The sequence below is a fragment of the Haliotis rufescens genome, unplaced genomic scaffold, assembly GCF_023055435.1.
Source record: "Haliotis rufescens isolate VD_foot unplaced genomic scaffold, xgHalRufe1.0.p SCAF_5, whole genome shotgun sequence".
Classification (NCBI taxonomy): Eukaryota; Metazoa; Mollusca; class Gastropoda; order Lepetellida; family Haliotidae; genus Haliotis; species Haliotis rufescens.
The window spans coordinates 26,426,012-26,448,962 of record NW_025964223.1 but is presented as its reverse complement, the minus strand read 5'-3'; the positions used below and the strand labels follow the sequence as shown (position 1 = coordinate 26,448,962).

Genomic DNA, 22,951 nt, shown 5'->3' with positions numbered 1-22,951 from the left:
GATGTGCGGTAATATTTTTGTTATTTTCATGTCGCAAAATTAAGCGTTTACAGAAATTACTTGTGATAACAAAAACATTGAAAGTATTCTGCTTAACGAGCAGTTCTTTCCCTTCTACTGCTCATCACAGCGATAACTTGTTCCTGTGCTCCATAGTTTGAAGTGATTCTTAGGTGTCACACGCTGATACAGAGCTTGCACGCAAGGCACGTTTCACATAGCTCCTTACAGAGATGATATTGCGAATGGTACATTTCGTACAGCGTAAACAGCAATGCAGAGAGCTTTCGCGGACCTGCTTTCGTATAATAAACTCCACTTACACGGGTTATTTAGTTCGGCATACGATTTGCAAATGGCGACAATGTTCAAGAAACCTAAACGAAATTTCCGTAGAAAAGTTGTTGCTGATAGTGATTCTGATCAGGAAAATGAAAATAAACTCGCAGAAGCAGGGAATGAAGAAAATGGAAATTTCATGGACATTGACGATGATTGCCCAGATATTTTGCGTGCACCACCGCCACTGCCATTGCCACCACCACCACCACCACCGATTCCGGAGTTAAAGAAAGTTAAAAAAAAGAAACGTGAAAAAGAATTAGACTCTTCGAAAGTCAAACCGCTTAGTTTTGACACGGAGGAAGATGGTATGGGTTGCGTTTTCTTTGTACATAAACTTTGAATGGCTTAATATTTTAATTAGATAAGCCATTTGTCGACAAAGCCTAACATTGATCTGTAGCATGTCAATCGGCGTTCACTCCGGTGTGGTGTAAACGGTTTTCTTGCTCTTATTGTGGGTGTACTGTACGTTATCATTTTATTGGGTGCACCTCATCATACTGCGATTGTTGAATGAAATTTGCGTTGCTAAGTTAATACTCTACTAGGTTCGGCCACTACATCGAACATTCTGAAGCATTGTTTACTAACGATACCTGATAATCCCCGAGCTTACTCGGCTATGACCAAACCGCGTCTGTTGGCTTATCATGTGACCAGACTTTTTTTCTAATCCGAACATAATTAAGCCTTTCATTGCACTTTACATATTGTTTTGCATAATTATATAGATATGCTGCTATATCTGCGACAGGTGCATGACAATACAGCAAAGTGACCATGTTGCTAGATTTCCGTAGGGCTATGATCGAGAAACATATAAGCTTTCCTTTCAATTAGCCTCTAATAAAACTATGTCCGAAGCCAGTTATTCTGCGCAGAGCTTTTGTTGTCAGCTTTGCTCTGCAGAGCTCTATTGTTTTGATTTGAGAATTGAATCGTGCATGAACTAAATGTGTGACGCCACTCTTGGAAATTATTTCATGCATGATTTAAAAACACCCAGGATCATCAACATACTGGCCTTGTAAGGTGTTAATTGCTAATAATTTACACAACGATGTGCATATGAAACCTCTAGTCCCTCTTCCTGAGAATCTTCAAATTTGGTAATAAGAAAATATGTTATTATTTTTGATTACATTGGACATGTTGGAATATGTTTGGAAACATTTCTTAAGTTGAGATATGCCAACCCACACACAGCAAACCCTAAGGATCGGAAAATGGTGCCTATCCCTTATGGCAATAAATGAGTATTTTGTTGGAATGGGAGTCCAAGGGCTTAAGAATAGTTTTTGGGGGAACCTAGCAAACTCAAGGATCAAATGAGCATGCAAGATCCATGAAGCTTGATGTTGCAAATGTTACTGCTTCTGAATATTGCTGCACCCGCAAAGTTGCAGTTTTGCCCACTTGTTTTGCAGTTAGTGTACATGGTGTAGGGGGGTAAAGTAAGTAAGATCATACATGTTGTAGAGTGCTGAAAATGCTAGCTTGAGTCAGATAATGGTAAAGGAATCAAGATGTCAATGGAAACTAGTGCATGTGTAAAACATTTAAAGTTAATCACAGAAGCAGTGCGCTATATTACTGATATTTCATGCAAGCCTGCAAAACATTGTTCCTCTGCATTGCACACAAATGATTTATGATGTTGATTTGACAAGCCATCACCCAGATCACATAACATTTATAACACAATAACAATTTTGGCTATTAGGACATGCATAAGATTTTTTGGACGTATAATACCATGAGTACTACAAATAAAATATCTTCATGCACTGCTTTTATCTGAAATTATTGTGTAAAATGCAGCATGTTTAGATGAAAGTATCTTGTTATGTTCAGCAGTGATTATTCATTGTTTATCTGATATATCAATATATACATAATCATTTCATATTATGTCAGAAATTTCAAAAGATTAAAATCAACATTTCCAGGTGACACTGAAGTGTTTAAGGTCAAGAAATCTAGTCACAGTAAACGGATTGCCAAACAGCTGAAGAAGGAGAGCCTGAAGGAGAAGAAGGAGGAAGATCCAGATAGCCCAAAGAAAGAAGAGAAGGAAACTAAGGAAGAGCCCCAGGAAATAGCTGAAGAAAAACTGAAGGTAAACAGCTGCTACATTAGCTTGACCGTCATCATATAGCTGGAATATTGCTGAGTGTGGCGTAAAACAACAAACAAACAAAAAATATTTGTTAGTTTATGCAAAAAGCATACACTGGTGCAGCTTGAACATGTTGACAGAATAAAATTGAAGTAACAACTCAATCTACCCTTATTTTGTGCATCATTCAAGGTTAAAATAAGTGCTTGTCATAACCATGAAAACCCTAATCATGAAAATGTTAGAATTAAAATATTGAGGGGATCCCTAGGTTGAGCAGGGATTATAAAGCTAGACCTGCCCAGAGAATGATATTCCGCCCCATGTGTGCAGCAAATGACCGCACAATTTCCCAATTTGAATTTTAAAATTCCCAATTCCTCATAATTTACATTAAAAAGATAATACAAAAAAGAAACAAGACACTTTTACTGTCCTAGCATTTCTTGGTTATTTTATCATTTTCAAGTAAAAACATGGTGAAATCAGGTTTAACATGACTGTCCTCACTTCTTATTCAGGACCAAGAAGTGGTCTAGGGTCCAACAAAATGGGCAATCCTAGCTAGTTCATTTCAAATATTCCCCACATCAGATCATTATCATTATTTGTGATATTCCATGGTAACTTAAGTTTTCCCAAGGGTGATTTTATTTCACTGATGATTTACTTTGATTCACACTTGTGTACAGAATGCAATGAGAGGTAGACACCAATGGTCATATATATCTAACTAGTCCGCAGCTCTAATCGGAAATTGGTTTTGTGAACTTCTATTTTGGATGAAGAGAACCAGTCCCCCTAAATTTTCACATGTCTAGGACTTGCAGACTGGTGGCCATGTCTATCCTAAAGTACTTCTTCATTTGATATTATAAGTTTGTCCTGATTTGGGACAAAAGGAAGCTTATTTTCCCAATGCCCCAGCCATTGCCACAATACTTAGTTAATAAGCCTACATGTCATTCAATCATAACTTCGTTTGACATGTTTGATGTATCCAATTTTAAGATGTCTCGATCAATACAAACGTTAATAATAACCGAAGTTGCACAGAGATTATCAATCGTCTTCACTCATGGCACAGATTGCAATGCTCTATGTTCATCTTTCTGTAGAGTTTTCTTACTGAGATGTCACTATGAACATGGGATGTACAATTTGACTGCTGTCTAAACATGCTAAATTCAGTTTAGAATTTGGTCCAAATCATATCAAAATGTGACAGCATCCACTGGAGTACATGGTAGTATGTTATGAATGTTCAACTGCTTTATCAATTTTCAGAAACTTCGAGAAGAGATCAGAACTTTGAATGGCGATGAGGATGAGGATGACGACAGTGATGAGGATGGAAAAATGGTCTTTAGGTCAATGTTGGCAAGTAAGTGCATCGGGTTTCGTTGGTTTTAATTGTTAGCTGCTGCTACTGTTTTAGGGGCTTGGCAAACAATCAAAGCCTTGTTTATGTTTTGGACCAAAGATGATTTGAGACCAACATCAAACTTCACAATCAAGCAAACATTTGCTGACTGAATAAGAACACGTACCATTTCGAGACCTAGGCAATATGAAGACTTATTTGTAAGATTCTGTATTCATGTTCTTTAAAAACAAATCCCACAGATGACAGATTTCCAGGCAGGTGGGTCCCAGAACCCCCATGCTTGCCATAAGAAACTACTCAAATGAGGATTGGGTGGTGGATCATTGATCATGCTATCAACCAATGGTTGCATGTCCTAGATTTCTTTTCTCCACTGTTGAATTATTGTGGACTGCAGCACACAACTCTCCTCATGATTATGAAGCAAAAGAGTCAGTGTGTAATTTTGTTTTCTATTATTTGTATTGGCCAAGTGCATGATGTACGGTATTTGTTGTATATTTTGTTTACTTGTGTGCACAAACATGCACTGGCTTCATTCAGATTTACTCCTTTCTGGTATGAATAGAATCATAATGTATTTTATGAATGGTATTGATGACTGAACCAATTGAATTTTCTTCCTTTCACAGGAGGTGAGATTCCAGATGCGCGGACCATTCACATGATACGAAAACAACGGCAGATGGCTCGAGAACTGGGAGATGAAATTCCTCTTGAAGAACCAGAAGCTCCTAACAAAACAACTGCTAGACTTGTCAGGTATGTCATGATAAACATCAGCTTGAAAGTTGTTCTCTTCTTGATGTAATCATGTATTAACTCAGCTTGTGTGGTGAAAAACATTCATCTGTTTGTCTTTTATACCTCCTTCCTAAATTATTTGCACTTAGGTTTTCCTGTGACATCACCAAGGTGAATTATACCTATGTTTTGTCTTTCCCTGCTAGTTGTGCATGCCAGATAATTATGTTCATGGTTATCAGATCAACGGGTTCAAATTGTACTCTTAACATGATTAATCATGTTAATAGTCTACAGTTTATTTTGACTTTTGGTAGGATTGGCCTCTTTGATTTTGGGCTGATCACAAGCAACCTATGCTGATTGCAAGAGTCGACTAAATCTATTGCATGTTTGATTGCGTGTCATTGTACCCTGACAGTGTGGGTCATTGCTCACACTATCAATCACTTGACTGTCTGGTCCAGACTTGATTACAGACCCTAATTTTTAAACTTATCCTCTCTCACACTGTGCATAGCTCCTCTTTCTTCCTCGATCCTATGTGGAAATGTGCTTGAACCCTGTTTCCAGCTTCTAAATATAAATCATTTGCCCAAACACCCCTATATTTTCATGGTTACGGCCCCAACTTGGTCAGTTACGTGCCTCTCGTGCATGGTAACCTTCCATGCGTGACCATGTGTCTCTCTACCAACTCATTCTCTATCTAATTGCCACCTTGTGTTCATGTATTGCATGGACCAAAAGAATACTTTTTTTTCTTTTTTTGTGAGACTTATTGTGGTTGGAGACTCTTTCATCACAGGGAAGAAGGATAAGCTTCATCCGGCCTGTGCTAAATACTGACATACCTTTTGCCGTGTAGTTATTGCCGTGGCCAGTGTACTTTGGAATCTAGATGTGCTAAATGCCATTCTTTAGATGATTCTTCTTTCCATATCTATATCCAGAGATGCCATAGACTGATGCTATAGCATAAATCTAAATCAAAAGATTCAAGAACATCGTCAAAACGAAAGTCACGTCATCAATTTAATCTGAGATCGATAGTGACATTGGCACGCTTTCCCAAAATGTTCATCTTACGTCATCGAGGATCGTGATCTTGTGCATCTCGACACAACAGTTCGCCGTACACTACCACTTGAGTCTATGTTCTTATCGGGAACAGATGCACACTCCACCTCACTTTCAATATGATGCCTTCGCCAGAGGAGTGGTACTTCTTATGCAAGATAAACTTACCAACATCATAGACCGGCTCTCCCATCAAGCCAGTTCTGTGACAGCCTATCGCCAACGCAGTATTCTCCAGCATTGGTCTTGGGATGATTAGTTTAAGGCTATCAACTGCCATGAGGTCCGGTCCCTTCATCCGTTCGTAGAAGCATCAACAGTAGGTTGGGGAGGGCATTTTCCCCATCTTCAGGTAGCAGGACGTTGATCCACCGAGGATTGTTGCCTACACATCAACAATCTTGAGTTTCAAGGCAGTCATTCTAGCAGTGACGCACTGCGCAGAGCTCCCATGCTCCTCTCACCTCACGATACAGTCCGACATCACTGCAGTTGTGTGGTACATAAACCGAATGGTATCCACAATGGGGTCCTGCCTATTATATCATTCCCCAGAGACAGATCTGTAAGCCACCCGTTTCAAAACTCAGCTATCCTGATTCACTTCACCCATCCCCGACCCACAGGCTTGGGATCATGATGCGTTGTCAATTCCATTGGAGGGCCAACAGACAATTCCATCGTCTACCATTTTGGGAAGACCTTCTACTTCAGCCACACTCTCAGTGGCTCCATCCGGCATCTATGCTGGCGCATTTGTAGAAGTCCCTTATCACAAAAGGCTACTCCGAACGAGTAGCAAAGACTATCACTGCATCTACCTCGTGCCTTTACGACCACAAGTGGATAGCGTTCAAGAAATTTCTCATGCTCGTGACAATGACATTTCTTCTCCTACCTCAGCTTCACCCCAACAGATTGCTGAGTACTTACACCATCTGCGATCAACACATAAGCTTAAGGGCTCAACTCAGCCACCTACAGCAGCGATTAACTTCATCATCGCTACTACATCCTGTGCTAAAGTCTCAACTGTGGCAGATCTCTGATCACTCATCCACTCCTTCAAGCTAGTGGATCAATCTTCACGATTTTGACCCCCAGCGTGGGACCTTAATTTGGTACTACAACACTTGACTTCCAGTGATTAAGCCTTTGGCATTTAAGAGATGATCCATATTTCTACTAACCCTGGTTATAGCAGCTTGCGTTACGAGATAGATGCTCTAGGTGACACCGGGATCCAGTTCGAATGATCCAGAAGCAGAAGGGCGTTCCTAGGTCTTCGTTGGCATTTTCTAGCAAAGAATTAACTTCCTGGCCAGCCTGATCAGGTATTTACAATTTCCCGACTCTCGTCGATCTTGGGATCAGGTGCCCAGGAAAATCTCTCCCTGTGTCCAGTTCAAGCGCTTTGTATTTAAGTGACTGCATCTATTCAGCGCAGAAAGTCATGGAAGAGACTCTTCATCCTGCTATCCACCACTTCTGTCTTCGAGCTTTCCCGAACTACGCTCTCTTTTTGGCTTCACTCCATCATCCTTTGAGTGTATACTTTTGCTGGGGTGCATCCACCCGCAATGGCCAACCGAAACGAGACCCAAGCAGTTGCATCCACCATTGCCTCAAACAGTAATTGCACCCTTGTAATTGTGTTCGGGCGATTGTTTTTTATTTAGACGCTAGAAATAGGGTTTAAACATGTTTCCACATAGGACCAAAGTAGAAAGAAGATATGCATATAAATGTTAAATTTATATTTCAAATTTCCAATATTCCATACAGCTGGAATATTGCTGAGTGCGGCGTTTAACTTGTTAAACAACAAATCAAATTGTTGAGGCGTAATGCATGATAACCAACTGTGATTGTTATGGTGTCATGTCTGACCAAGTAGGGTGTATGTTGCAGAGATGATGAGCATGACCGCAGTGATGAGGAAGACAGGATAGACTTCACCATCGACACAGCTGCTCGTGATCTTCAGCGGATGAGAGACGACTTTTTAGCAGCAGAGCATGGTATGTACAGTATGCCAGAGAGAACTCTCCTGATCCCTCTAATCTTGAAGGGGCTCAGTCTTATGTGGTGTAACACACTTTCTTGTGGATGGTTATGTCCCTTACCTGTACCTGGATATATGTTTGAATCCCAGATGCTCAACAATCATTATCTTTGTAGGGTCAGTACCAAAATAATTTGGAAAAATTACTTTCTCCTCAGGTTTTATCCCCAAAATTACAATCATTCCTAGAACATGCCGGATCTTTTGAAAACTGGAGTATTCTTAGGAGAGAAAAATCGCTTGTCTTCACCAAATAGAACAACATTTTATGTTATGAAACTCTGACTGAAAATTTGTTGTTGTTGGCAAAAATGTCAGCCCTACCCCCTTCAACAAAGTATGATATGGTTGACCCCTAAAATGTATCTGCTGCTGTTTTGTAGGGAGTGACAACGAAGGAAGTGACCGAGAGATCCAGGAGTGGGAAGCCCAGCAGATCAGGAAGGCAGTGACCGCAGCCAACATACAGCAGGTACTGTGTTCAGCAGCATCTACAGGCGTGGGGTAGCCTAGTGGTTAGTGTTTACTCCCCATCCCCAAAGTCTGGGTTTGATTCCCAATTCCCATTACATGCCATTACATTAAGAGGGTTTTGAGCAATGGCCTCAGTGTTTTACCTTACACACAATATTGCATTCTTTATATGAGAATTAATGCAAAACATGCATTGCGAGTCCTCATTGACAACTAAAGATGTGACTGTTTGAATAATTAATACTTATCAAATTATAGCATGCACACTACAAGTAACATGCCAGTATAAATCCCAAATAGTACTGTCCCTCAATGACAAGTGTTTGTGCTTCAGGTGTCATCTAGCCAGGATGAGTATGAAGCAAAGACAAGTTCCCCACAGAACTACTCTATATTCAGCAATGGGGATTCCCAGAAGACCAAATTTGAGCCGTTCCAGGCCTTGTCCAAGACAGCTGACGCCTCCCAGCTGACAATTGAAGCCATCAGGAGGCGAATGCAAGAGAGGTAGCTGTGAACTAATGAAGTCGATGTCAACTGTGTCTCCACACTCATATGAGAATTATTTGTTTTGGTCTTTGTGTTAATCTGTTTTTTAATCATTATTTTAACAATAATCATGGAAACAGAATTTTTTAAACAGTATTTACAAGTAATCTCATTTAATTAGATCTTTTAATTCCAATTCCAATATCTGGGTTTTCTGAGCCAGTTAGATGTCCTTTTTCAAGACATTCAACTTTATTACATTGCTCATAGTGCAATTTTGTTTGGGTTGACTTGGCCTATCGAGGGTTTGTCAAATCTTTACAGAGAGTATTGAGTACATGAAAAGATGCTCAAGTTGTATTCTTCTGGAAAAGCCAACTGATAAATCCTGTGGTGTCAGATCATACACTTATGGGCAGAAATAAGGGAACATTATCAGAAAAATGGTGACTTCTTTACATGTCCATCTGCCCCAAGGGGATTCCGGGTTAGAATTGGTCTCCAGCACACTTTGCTGGTCATGTGAAGCGACTGAATGGGTTCAGATGAATCACACCCCAACAACATGGAATGTTGCTCATTATATCAAGCACTGGATTTTTGGTTCCAGATTTGATATTTTACGCGCAGTCATAAAGCTGGAATATTGCAGAGTGTGATAGCATTAAACAACATGTAAACACTTCCAACAACATCTCAGTGCAATGTTAGTATCCGCTTTGTTCACAACCTTGTCAGACAACCTCTGGAATTACAGCCTCTGTGGTAGACTGTCTGCCCAGAGAGTGGATTGTCTGGGGTTTGATCCCTGGCTGTGTCAAACCAAAAGAAGTTAAAAGATGGTGCATGTTCTAACCCTGCCTGGCGCTAGGCATTAAGGGGTTAAACAAGGACTGGTTGGCTCAGAGTCAGTAGACTGTGTCTGAGTGAGTTGGGTATTCATGTTAAACTGCGGCAAAGTATCGGTATTAGTCCCTACTAGTACAATCAGCCACAAACAATGTGGCAAGTCATGAATGCAAAATGTTTAAGTGCAATAATAGTGGACGCGACGTTACACCCCATTTAACTTCACCTCACCTCTGGAATTACAGGAGGACATTTCATGAGAAACACATGCTTCCCTCAAGAACTGTTTCCATTTTTCTCTACATCAGTAGATCCAATATGGTTATAAACGAGCGAGTGTCCGAGAGGCTACTGACATTTTCTTTTGTTTAGGCTCCACATAATGGATGAGGTTTACAGGAGTCATAAGATGGAACGAGACAGATTGGCAACTGAGTTTGTGGACACCCAAACTTGCATAGACGAGTGTGAAGGGAAATGCAGCAGTTTGGGGGAACGCTATAAGTTCTTCCAAGAAATGAGGGGGTATGTGAGAGACTTGGTTGAGTGTCTAAACGAGAAGGTGGGTCAATATACTATCTTTTGGGCGGGTCAGTAGGACGCAGCGGAAGTCACTGCTTTAGTTGGAACTGTTTGACTTAACATGCTGGTTTATATATGCCATTAAACAGTTCAGTCAAAAAAGCATGAGCAAATGAAATCTTGAGTGCTAAAAACTACTTAAGATGTTAACTGAAGTCTTGGTTTTATTTATAGCTTTCATAACATACAACTAATCATGACAAAAAGTTACTTGTTTTTCAAACTGTTCGGTTAGTATTGTATGCCAAGTTGTCTTGTATGTTTTCGATGTTGTATTAGCCAAATAAAGCAGTGACTTCAAGCTTGTTTCATTGCACAATATGACTTGCCTTCACAAACTTTCTTAATGTACTTGTCTCGAACTAGGCAGTCATATTGCAGCAGTGAGACGAACTTTGTGTGAGAGGGAAGGGTTCTAGAATGGCTACCCCTGTAGATGTAATCATCCAAAACACCGGCTGATCAATTCCTCAGTGTCTGACATTACTGACACACTGATTATTTTAAAGCAAATCAACTGTACAGAGGGGCCATGCTGTTTGTGGGTGGGATTGCTTGTCATCCTTGCACAGTTGTGTTTTTGTTGATGTTTAGTGATATTGACTAGAGTAAATTGTTGGAAATATTTATGGACCTACATTCAAGTTCATCGTTTTTGTTTCATCAATGTCTTATGCACTTCCATCTTAGATCAGTCATTGTTCAATGTAAAACCTAATGAAGATGTTTTTTTCAGAATACTATGCTTCTTATCCACACATGTGTGGTTCTATAGGAACACAAGCTGTTGGCAAATAACCATCACGTTATTCTTATGCATTTTTGAAGATGATAGAAAAGCAGGAAATATGCTGACATTATCCACATACAGTTTATGTCAAGATATCTAAAAATCAAATTGGCATTAACTTGTGGAAGTGATAATCATTGAATTATTTAACTCTTTTCCTGTTTTCAAAATGGACAAACCATTTTACCATTATCAGATTGAGAAGAATTCAGTTGCCAATTGCAATGATTTCTGTGTTTGACACTGTATTCTCTCCCAAATAAACCAAATGTGAAATGTCCAGTGAGCAGCCTCTTGCTATACCATTGTTTCCTGCCACCCATGAACAGAATATGTCAAGAGGTTTTATTTGAAAGAGGATTGTTGTTTAGAAATGTGAAATAATTATGTTTACATCATCTAATGAAAATTGTCAATGGAGAATATTTAGCTTTCCTTTTTAAGTATGGAGAAGTGTGGAACTCATGTGAGATGACTTGATCACAATCAGTGTTCAGCTGTTACTGAGTTGTGTTTAGCTGTGCTGAGAAGTGTTCAGCTGTTATTCAGTTGTGTTCAGCTGTCATGATGGAGTGTTCCGCTCGCTTGCAGTAGTGTTCAGCTGTTACTGACGTGTGTTGAGCTGTCCTGAGAAGTGTTCAGCTCTCTTGCAGTAGTCATTTGTTACTGACTTGGGTTGGGCTGTCCTGAGAAGTATTCAGCTGTCCTGAAGGAGTGTTCAGCTGTCATGATGGAGTGTTCAGCTCGCTTGCAGTAGTGTTCAGCTGTTACTGACTTGTTTTGAGCTGTCCTGAGAAGTGTTCAGCTCGCTTGCAGTAGTGTTCAGCTGTTACTGACTCGTGTTGAGCTGTCCTGAGAAGTGTTCAGCTTTCCTGAAGGAGTGTTCAGCTGTTATGCAGTTGTGTACAGTTGTGTTCAGCTGCCGTGAAGGAGTGTTCAGCTCTCATGCGTTTGCGATCAGCGGTAATGCAGGCTATTGTGGAGGAAGTTCATTTGCTATATGGGAGTGTGACGACGTCATGTAGGGAGGTTAAGTTATCATGCAGTGATGGGAATTTGTTCTTAAGGAGCGTTTAAGTATCATATAGGGGTTTTGTCATTCAGCTGTCTTGCAAGGGTAGTGAGTTTTTGTGTAGGGATGAATGATGTAAAGAGTTCAACTGTCATGCAGGGCAGTCATGTAGGGATGTGTTGTGCAGGGCTTTGAGTTTCTATGCAGTGGTGTATAATGTAGGGAGTTTGGCTGCCATACAAAGATTTTAAGCTGTCATGTACAGGTGTTTGGGTCTCATCTAGGGCTATGAAGTTGACATGTAGAAGTGTTAAATTGTCATGCAGGGAATTTTGTTGCCGTGGAGGGGTGATACGTTGCCATGGAGGGGTGTTATACTGGCATGGAGAGATATTGAATTGTCATGCAAGGGTGTTAGCTGGCCTGGAGGGATGTCCAGCTGGGATGCATGAGGTTGCCTGTTTTCTCCCAGTTAATACTACAGTGTGTAGGAGAAGCTGCTCCACTGTACAGATGTCATGTGCCTGTGTTGACCTGTCTCCTCACATTGCAGGTGCCCCTGATTAACGACCTGGAGACTCGCATGCTTCACTTACTGAAACTGCGAGCTGAGAATCTGCTGCAGCGGCGGCAGCAGGATGTCCGAGACCAGTGTCAGGACTACATGACAAGTCGGTATTTACCTCTCATATTAGTGTACTTTGTACACACATCACACATACAGTCTCCCTTCCTTTCATACTTCTAGATAGGATTCTATGCTCTTCATACCAGTTTTGTCTTATTTCCAACTTGCCACGTGTTTTAAATGTCATTCTGACAAATGTATCTTGTGAATTCTTCTCTGTCAAACCACTATAGAAACCTACTTAAGTGTTATCATTTGCAAGTGAACATGCTTTGTTTTCTTTTAATACTTAAACATGTTTCATTTCAACATTTCTGTGTTTTTGAGTATTGATATTCTTCCCAGTGAGAAATTTGTAACTAAAATAGACAACATTGTCAGTAGGTCTTGTACAAAACTCTCACCAGTATTGCCCCTATGTGCCAACCTTTTGAGTGCCTCCCATGGCAGTGGTAATTTCCTGGTAGGTCCTGTTACCATGGTGATGAGGCCTAAAATATAACTGTTCCTATTAAAGGGATATCAATATTCATCATTTCATCCTAAATGTATGTTCGTCACTATATGGCTGAGATACTGCCGATGTGACGTAAAACTTTAACTCACTCACACACCCTAAAAGTATGTTTATTTTTGTGTATTTATTTTAGAAAATCCAACTATTTGTCATTTCTGTCATGAACTTGATATAAATGACAATGAAATGCAAAGGCCTACTTAAAATATAGTTTGGTTCAGATGATCCAATTAACCTCTGTTAACCATTGTTAACACTGACTGACTATTGCTTTGTAGGTAAGGCAGCATCCAAGGTTATAATGGCTGGAAATGAGGAACAGGCGAGACAGCGGCGTGTAGCTGAGCGGGAAGCACGGAGGTTAGTGCCAGGTTTAGTTTAATCATTGATATTATTAATAGGAGCATTTATGTACAAGGCATCTGTGGAAATTAGAGTTTATATTAAATTTTAGTTCAAATAGCTGAGTCTAGTAGACAGAAAGAAATTTTGGAGCCTCTGGCTTTGGACTAGTGGCTCAATTCTCAGACTGGTGCAGGTTTTCCAAAAGAATATGCCCTGTGAGGGCAGGAGAGTTACCCTGTACCGTTTGTCATAAGAGACAACTTGTGAGGATAGATGGTGTGTCATTGTGCTCTGACGGTGCTCATGCTGTCAACCACTGGTGTTTGGTCCCAGATGCAGACTACTATCAGCCTGCCATCATACTTTTTGGTGGGATATTGTTCACTGTGGTGTTACACAAAATTCAATCTCGCTCACACCCTTGAGATTTATGTAATCACAACTATTATTATTATTATTATTATTATTATTATTATTATTATTTGTAGAAATGCTGTCTCAACTTTTGATGCATAAGGTGCAGCAAAAAGAGTAAAAAAACACTGTTCTCTATTCCAGATCGCGTCGGCGCCGTGCTCGAGAAGCCAAAAACATTCGCGGTCACCATGATGGTCTCTCTTCTGATGATGAAGAAAGTCAAACTGATATCTCTAAGTTCACTATGGAGAAAGGTGGATTTTATCTTTACAGTCTCTCTTAGTGCGGTCATCTAAGTTTGATATCACAGTTTCATCACTGTTGAAATACAATACCATACACACACATATAGAATTTATCAGGAGAAAGTTTACGCTGTATAATATATAAACTATACAGAACGTTTGTCACAGTGTATGTCCCCTTGATGAACTGCCCTTATCACTTCAGTAGAGATTCTTATATTTAACTGAATATACATGATGCATATGAACTTAGCTTTAGTCAGTTAGGCCCAAAATGTAAGTATGAAAATTTGTTGATTTTTTTTTTTCTTGGGGGCGGAGATATTTTTAATTCAATGGTTATTCGACCTCTTAGAAACTAACGATATATAGTGCATTGTTGCAGTGTTCCTTTACTCAGCTGAAGTTGTGTTGGAATCATTTCACTTAGCTTCAGTAGGTTTAATACATGGACTATATTAGCTGAGCTTTTTATGAGAATGAAATTAATTGACCCTGCCTTGGAACAAGTAATTATGTCAAAGACATTACTGATAGTTCTAATGTAACCACGTTAAGAAAGGAGCTTGATTGAAAACTGTAAGTTTCTAGAATTAACATAGATTGAGCAAAAAGTACACAAGTGACAGGGGTAGAACCAGGGCGTAACTTCATCCCGACTGTTCTATTTCCTCCCCAGACTCCATTGTGACAAGTGCTAGGACCTTGTTTGAAGACGTGGTGGAAGATTTCAGTGAGGTTGACTGTATCCGCAGTCAGTTCGAACAATGGAAGTTCAGCTATGGGGACTCCTACAGGGAGGCTTACATCGGACTGTGTCTCCCTAAACTGTTCAACCCTCTCATCAGATTGCACACTTTAAAGTGGAATCCAATCGAGGTAATACTTGTCTCTGATCCAGAGTAGGGTGGTACTTTTGCCAACCATTGACAATCCTTGATCATACCGTGAATTTTCTCTCCATTCTATAATAATATGTAACCTGGACCTCTTTGTCATAGCTTCTTCAACTGTTTTATCACCAACTTAGCACAAAATTTCTCTTGTTCATGGGGGGGCACGGGTGGCCCAGTCGTCTAAGGTGCCACTATTCGCAGTGCGGAGTTGAGTCCCTTGGACACACCAGAAATCCATGATTGTGGGTTCGAATCCCGGTTTGCCCCAATTATGTTTCTAGGTCAGCACCATACCCGTGCTCGTGGGTTTCACTGAAGTGGTAAACGTCAGAGACCTGCATCACTTCGGACTTTCCTCCCACATTAAGCTGACACGCAGTGATATAACTGGAATACTGTTAAAAGCGGCATTAAACCCAACTAACTCACTCACTCTATTGTTCATGAGCTTGACATCAACTAGTCAAAATGCCTCTTCTGAACAAGAGTTCGAGATAGATCAACATTTTATATGCAGCCTTGCAAGCCATCAATATGTTTAACAGAATCAGAAGACGGCATATATGAACCTTAGCTGGACATTATGTTTTTATGAGTGAGTAAGACAGGGAAGGGAAATCCATCTTCTACAAGACATGCCTGTTGTATCAGGGATGGCATGCAAATAGGCATCTGGTACTGGGGATATTGCCATGAAAATGAAGAAAATCGATTGTACAGTTATCTCAGTGTTGTCATTTGAACTAGACTCAACGCTGTAGTGGCAAATAGGTCCAGGCTATTCAACAAAGTGGAATGGAGATAGAATACACTGGATTATCAAGGATGCTGACTGATCTGATTATTACTGTTAATATTCGTAGTGACCCATTCATCTGAGGAGCAGCGACTCCATAGTTGGGTTAGACATGCCCACAAGTCTCTTCTTCCCAAGACTAGTGAAAATCTGGAAGGACGAGTCTTCTTGCTAAATCACAAATCTAATTTATTTCATGAACCTCAAGTTGAATTAACTGATGGTCTACCCTTGTTAGTGGTGGGATGTTCAAATGATTGTGAGTTCTAATTTTACCGGTTTCTGATCCTCGTCTTGTCAGCCCCCTTGTTGGAGAGTTTTAATAGTAAATGTCTCGGACTGCCTCTATTTTGGACTAGTAGCTGACTCATCGTGATAACATCTGAAATACTGATCAAGGCAGTGTAAAACAAAACTACCCTGAATTAGAAGGCCAAAAATTTGAAACTTTTGAAATCAGGAATATTGTCAGAACTAAGGATGGTACAGCATGTGATTAAATACAATGTGTGTTAAACTCTCAGTACTAAAATTGTCTCATTGTTTTCAGGAGAACTGTGGTGACTTTGAAGAGAGTCAGTGGTACGCTTGTCTGGTTTTTCTGGGTCTCCATAATGAAGAGGATGAGGCATCCATAGAAGATGATGACGTTAAATTATTACCAGCAATTGTGGATAAAATAATTTTACCAAAACTCACAAGTAAGACTATCTCATCCCTGTGTTACCTTGGATCTAGTGTGATTCTTTAGTCTCTCTGCTTCCAGCTTGTCAAAGTTTTAGACATGTTTCTGAACATAGATGTCAGCATTGTTACAAAGTTAAGGATGAAAGGGTCTGTTAAGTTTGAATATGACCAAATGTTTTTACTTTCATGAAGCTGAATCATTTTTCTGAGTATTCATATGATTTAATCTGGATAAGAAAACCAGGGCATTGGGTCCAATCTCTCCAGAACTGAGGGTGCACACATGGATCCTACGTCTGATGGGCATGGGGTCCAGTGTCTCCACAGCTAAGGGTGCACACATGGATCCTGCGTCTGATGGGCATGGGGTCCAGTGTCTCCACAACTAATGGTGCACACATGGATCCTGCGTCTGATGGGCATGGGGTCCAGTGTCTCCACAGCTAAGGGTGCACACATGGATCCTACGTCTGATGGGCATGGGGTCCAATCTCTCCACAACTAAGGGTGCACACATGGATCCTGCGTTTGATGGGCATGGGGTCCAGTGTCAACACAACTAAGGGTGCACACATGGATCCTATGTCTGTTGGGCATGGGGTCCAGTGTCAGGGTCCAGATTTGCCCTAGTTATGAACATTGGTTTGTCAGCAACAACAAACCCACCTGTGGTAGACATCAACAGCAGTGTTCGAAATTAAGAGGTGTTTGAGGATGGCTCCAATGGGGATTTTTAATGTTAGCTCTATTATACTCTATGACAAGGACCTGTTCACTTGCGTGTTCAAATTCGAACACTGCATTACCTACATCACTTTGGGCTTTGTTCTCCACAAGCTGACATTTCATGATCTGCTGATGTTCTGTTGAAAGCAGCAAGACCCAACTCATTTAATGTGAATGGGTTAGGTTTTTCACTGCTTTATGAAAACTTACTCCGCCAATCACTAGAAAAAGGCTTCACACATGGGAAATCAAACCCAGGCCTTCAGCATAGGGACCAAACACTTTAACCTCTTGGCTACTCCACCATCCCGATCGAATATGAAATCACGTTTTTTGGGAGTGATGCAGTACTCAAATGCTGAAGACTATGTTTGTTTTACAGGGCTTGTAGAAACAGTTTGGGACCCAATGTCAACAATACAGACCTCAAGACTAGTGAACCTCATACAGCGACTGATCCGCGACTACCCCACTGTCAGTGGAGAGGCCAAGAATACTCAGGCATTACTGAAGGCCATTTCTAACAGGATGAAGAAAACACTGGATGACGATGTCTTTATGCCTATGTATCCAAAAAAGTAAGATCACTTGTTGAGTTGGTTGACAGCAACCTTAAAAAGCATCTCAAATTCCAAAAAGTCAAAACCTTACTAAAACAGTGTCCTTGGCATATTTGATTTCTCCTATTTTTTAAATTTTTCTTAACCAGGGTTAATTTGTTTTGAGGATTCACAGAACTCATTTGCCATCTCATGAGTGTTAACTTCCAGTGTTGTGATTGGGTATCTAAGTGTGAATAGGCTATGGATGGGGAATAACTGAAAACATCAATTCCTGGGACATCACCTGTAGGTAACTGGGACTGACACTATCGACCACAGATTTTCCTCCCCAAGGTCTTTTTGCAATTTGCCAGTTATCTGATGTGAGATCTTAAAACCTGTGTAGACACATAGTAGGGTATCAAAGTGGTTAAGTAAGATGTTGGCTTGTCATACCAAAAGGAGTGTGGAAATATCAACATGATCGAACTGTGAACCTGTAGCTGGATGAGTAATCAGTTAGAATTCCCTTGTCCTGAGACAAGGTGTGCTTGTTCAGACACTTGACCCCAAATGGTGTTTTGTCTCAAAATAGTACATGTAAATGTTAAAGCTAGTGTTTGAAATTCCTGTTTGCGTTTATTTTCATACTCTCTTCATCTTGTCATACCTTTTCTCAGCTTTCGTATCTCCATAACTTCATCCCCCACCAATAATGATTTGTCCCTTGCTTGGCCATAAACAGACAAACACTATAAGTCTTGGTTATGCAACCTGCCATGACTTTTTACAATATGCGGCAGATTTGGCTATGTGTTACTCTGATCAACTAATCAGAGAGTGTCGGAGCGGATTGAAATAAGAACAAGGAAGTACACAATACACTGCCATCAGTTGGATTGGTCATACTTGCAATGTTAAGACATTTTCAATTCTATGTTTAGTACTTGTAATGAATATTTGATGAAACTTGACTGAAAGTCTTCTTAATTTTAAAGTCTTCCATGGGTAACATGCTCATTCTTTGGTTTGTCCAGCAGTCCCGTAACGAATCAGGCAAGTTGGAGATTGGTTTTCCACACCTCTGACCAAAGACCCTGATTCAACTTCCATCATAAGCAACCCTACTTACTTACTCAAAGCTTGTGTTGTGACTGTGCAGTTTCACTTGTTTGTGTTTCAGTGTTCTGGAGAACAGATCTGCCGGCCCAGCTGTCTTCTTCCACAGACAGTCCTGGACGTGTATCAAGGTGGGTTCACTTATCTAGCATGTGTATCAAGGTGTCTATCTAGACTTATCTAGGCTGCTGTTAGTTTTGTTTATCCTTCTTACATACCCACAGAATATGTCATGGTCACCCACAAGACATACCCACCAAACATGTCTGACATTGACAATGATTCACATGAGGTGTGTGACTATAGTTATTCTGTCACGACCACATTTTTCAGAGGATTTTAGCTAAACTGTCATGCCATATGATAAAAAATCTGGTATTCTTTAACTTTAAGTAGTATTTAATAGATCACCCATAATAATGCATAGTGTACAACATGTTCAGTATGTGCTGCTGGGATACCAAAAAATAATGAATTTGTTTTCATTATTACAGTTGCTAGGCAACATCCTGTCATGGTATGGAATCCTGGCGGATCAAGTGTTACAACAGATAGCCTTTGATGGGCTGCTCAACAGATACATCATCCTCAGTCTACACACCGGCTTCTGTAACAAGGATGCACTGGAGAAGACGAACGCAGTGAGTAGATCCACCTGCAAGCAGATTAGGTCCCAGTAATTACCTCATGTTGTCAAAGTGCCCTCTCTGGCAATGTGGTTACGATGTAGCACCTGGCTGATTCTGTTGTCGTGCACCGAATAGTTTGCCTATTACTATTGTCATCATGGCCTGTGATTGTAACTGTGCAACCAGCAACCGTCCCTTGTCAGTATGACCCAATTCAGGGTTCTTTACTCATACTATCGACCACTGCTTTGTCTTGCTGTTGTGATACAGCTGGGTTATTGCTACATTACTACATGGAAGACACCACATTTTGGGTTGGTGTCTGACAAGAGTCTGAGACTTTGGGCATGTGAACCTAGTGTACACATGATGGGTCTGCTTTGTAACATACATGAGTCTCCTATCTCAAATGGAATAGCTACAATATGTTTAGACCATTCTTGATGTTGCTGAAATGTTGCTTCCCGCTGTAGAAAACTCTTTACTAAATACATGTGTTCCTCTTTGTACAGATCATCTCCACACTACCCAAGGCCTGGTTCACCAGTGCAGACACGGACAAGACGATGCCCCAGTTGGAGCCTCTATGTCGCTACCTCATGCTGTTTGCTGACACCATGCACAAGTCCACGATGTTGGCAGCCGATACAGAGAGGCACGAGGGCAGGTGAGGGAGGATGGTGTCTTACCTGTCAGTTTATACGACAGGATTAGGAAACAACAGGATTCACAAGTCAAAGGAACTGGTGATGAATTGAGAAAACAGAAACGATCTTTAGATACAATTTTTACAAATGTGCAGATTTGAAGTTTATTTATGCTTTGAACCATTTTATTTTTGAAAAGAATAGTGGCCAGTGGCCTTTTAATTCTATGCCTTTGACTTTCAAACTATGATTTTATGGGATCTTCTAATGATTTCCATTGTTGTGTAACTAGTAGTACTGATAGTAAGTACTAGTGATTCAAACTGGAATAGAATTATTGGCAGGATACAATCTGAAATAATGATGAATTTGAAAAATTAATATATGGTATCTTTAGCATGTTGATCGCAACACTTGAAATCCGAATATTACAAAGATATACTGTTTTACATTGGATGGAAGGGTTGACTGAATTTCATCTGATTGTCTTTCTATTTACAGAGAAAATATTAAACAAGTGAGCAAGATGTTTGTGAACATCCATGCTCTGGATCATGCTATATTCCTCTCAAATGAGTACAGCTTCAAGATCTCATAGTTGAGTGCCCTGTGGAGTGTAAATCATAGCTGCAACATGACAACAGAGACGAATTTCTCACCAAAAACCTCAAGCCTCACTACTTCATGACCAGTCATCCTGTTCGGCTGGGTGGAAAAGGGATTGGAGTGTCCATTAAGTCATTGTTATGGGCTCCTTTCTGTGTTTTAGTTACAAGTTTTATGTAAGTGTTAGTGTTAGAAACCGAGACACATCTCAGTGAAAACACTTGCATGGAATGGTCTCCTTTGTATCTGTCTGTATTCTTGCTTCTTGGACAGTGACAGTTAGCTTCATACCCCTGATGTAAATGGAAGATTCTGGCACATATAAAACACCTTTGACCATCACAAACAGAAAACAACCAAACAGTCCTCACGACTTTCCCAACTTTGAATAAGCTAAATGTTACTTTTTAAAGCCAAATATGTTGCAATGTGAAATTTGAAAACGATAGTCTAGTATTCCTGTGGGCCCTGATGTGGTGTGTGCCCAATGTGGTCCCTGTCCACAACCGATGGGAACTGTCTTCATCCTTGTTTGAATTGGTGCGTGTGGAGAAGGATCTTCATGGTAGTTAAATAATCACTTCCAATATTGACTACAAGTCTGTTATCACATGAATATAGCCACTGCAGATCTGACGAGAGATTACAGCAGCACATACAGGTAGCTTTGGCAGATTTACAGATGAGAAGAAGAAATAACTGTTAATTACAACCACAATAATTATAACATGCTATGATTGCAAATGTTCATCTATGTTATCACATGTCATTGTCTTGATGTGGGGATTACAAGTACATACAGTATGCCTAAGATTAGCCCTTCACTCTGTGGGTATACGGGAGGTTTGGAATTTCATTAAGGTCCGCTGAACCAGGAAAGTAGATTACTGAAATCCAATCATATTCTTGTCTTTGTTGTCCTATTGAAAGCTGTGTCTTCCCTGTCACTTGTTGCTATAGTCGCAGCATCAGGAGTCAGCAAGGATGATGGTTCCGAAACCTGATGAAACAAACATTTCAGACTTAGAATTACAGATGTTCACATATCAAAACATGACCCTAAGATATAGTACTGCTGTTTTGGGACAGAGTACCTCCATGTACAGATATTGTGTTTTCTGACAGTGTTTTGAGGGGATAACCATTGTTAAACTGACTTGATTTTACTCAATATCTTTGGTCGGGTATTAGCTTGCGCTTTGATGAAATCCAGCTTCTTCAACATGTCCAGTTTTCATGTCTCATGTTATGACCTTACTATTGAGATGGCTGTTATAAGTGAACAAAATATATCTTTACAGCCTGTCATTTAGAGTAAAACATATTAAAATGGAAATTGTTCTGAATGATTGACTTGTGATGTGTTACTTATGTGTATTATCTAACAATCACTTCAGTGATATTTATTAATGTTGAATCAAAGGTTTGTGAGCAGGTTTTCCTCCAGTGAGGACCAACAGTTAGCTGTGATGTAAATGCTTTGTCTGTACAGCCAACTGTGATGTAAGTTGTGGTGAAAGAGTGACACAAGTAAGAAATGGTCTCACCTGTTTGCATTTCCACTTGAAGTAAACATTGTTTTCATACTTATTGTTATTGTTGTTTGTTACATCCTCAATTATCCATGTGTAATATGGTGGAATAGGTGTGTAGATTACCCTGAATGGTTAAGGAGCAATTAATAAGCAAATATAATAAGCATTCATTTGATTTTTTAAGTAAAGTGCATGTTGGCTGACAAAGACACCAGTCTGAGCTACAATTTGTGTCGCGGTACACATGAATTACCACCCATTATCATCCACTAGTTTGTGTGGATTGTGTTAAGGTACACATGAATCAGCGCTCTCATTATCATCCACTAGTTTGTGTAGATTGTGTCAAGGTACACATGAATCAGCGCTCTCATTATCAACCACTAGTTTGTGTGACCTGGTTGATGGTGTCTCGATACACACGAATCAGCGCTCTCATTATCATCCACTAGTTTGTGTGGCCTGGTTGATGGTGTCTCGATACACACGAATCAGTGCTCTCATTATCATCCACTAGTTTGTGTGGCCTGGTTGATGGTGTCTCGATACACACGAATCAGTGCTCTCATTATCAACCACTAGTTTGTGTGGCCTGGTGGATTGTGTCACGGTACACACGAATCAGTGCTCTCATTATCAACCACTAGTTTGTGTGGCCTGGTTGATGGTGTCTCGATACA

The 22,951-nt window shown here is 40.2% G+C and overlaps 1 protein-coding gene across 1 annotated transcript; it reads left to right on the top strand.

The window, feature by feature from the left end:
* Nucleotides 1-321: 321 nt before the first annotated feature.
* LOC124110706 (PAX3- and PAX7-binding protein 1-like) lies at nucleotides 322-22,322 on the top strand. Its single transcript, XM_046470048.2, has 18 exons — nucleotides 322-650; nucleotides 2,295-2,464; nucleotides 3,752-3,848; nucleotides 4,484-4,613; nucleotides 7,587-7,696; nucleotides 8,124-8,212; nucleotides 8,549-8,721; nucleotides 9,925-10,114; nucleotides 12,490-12,607; nucleotides 13,360-13,441; nucleotides 13,985-14,097; nucleotides 14,768-14,967; nucleotides 16,331-16,481; nucleotides 17,576-17,771; nucleotides 18,919-18,985; nucleotides 19,349-19,495; nucleotides 19,996-20,150; nucleotides 20,632-22,322. Exons 1-18 carry the CDS (start codon nucleotides 356-358, stop codon nucleotides 20,726-20,728), a joined length of 2,580 nt encoding a protein of 859 aa, XP_046326004.2. The 5' UTR covers nucleotides 322-355; the 3' UTR covers nucleotides 20,729-22,322.
* Nucleotides 22,323-22,951: the final 629 nt, after the last annotated feature.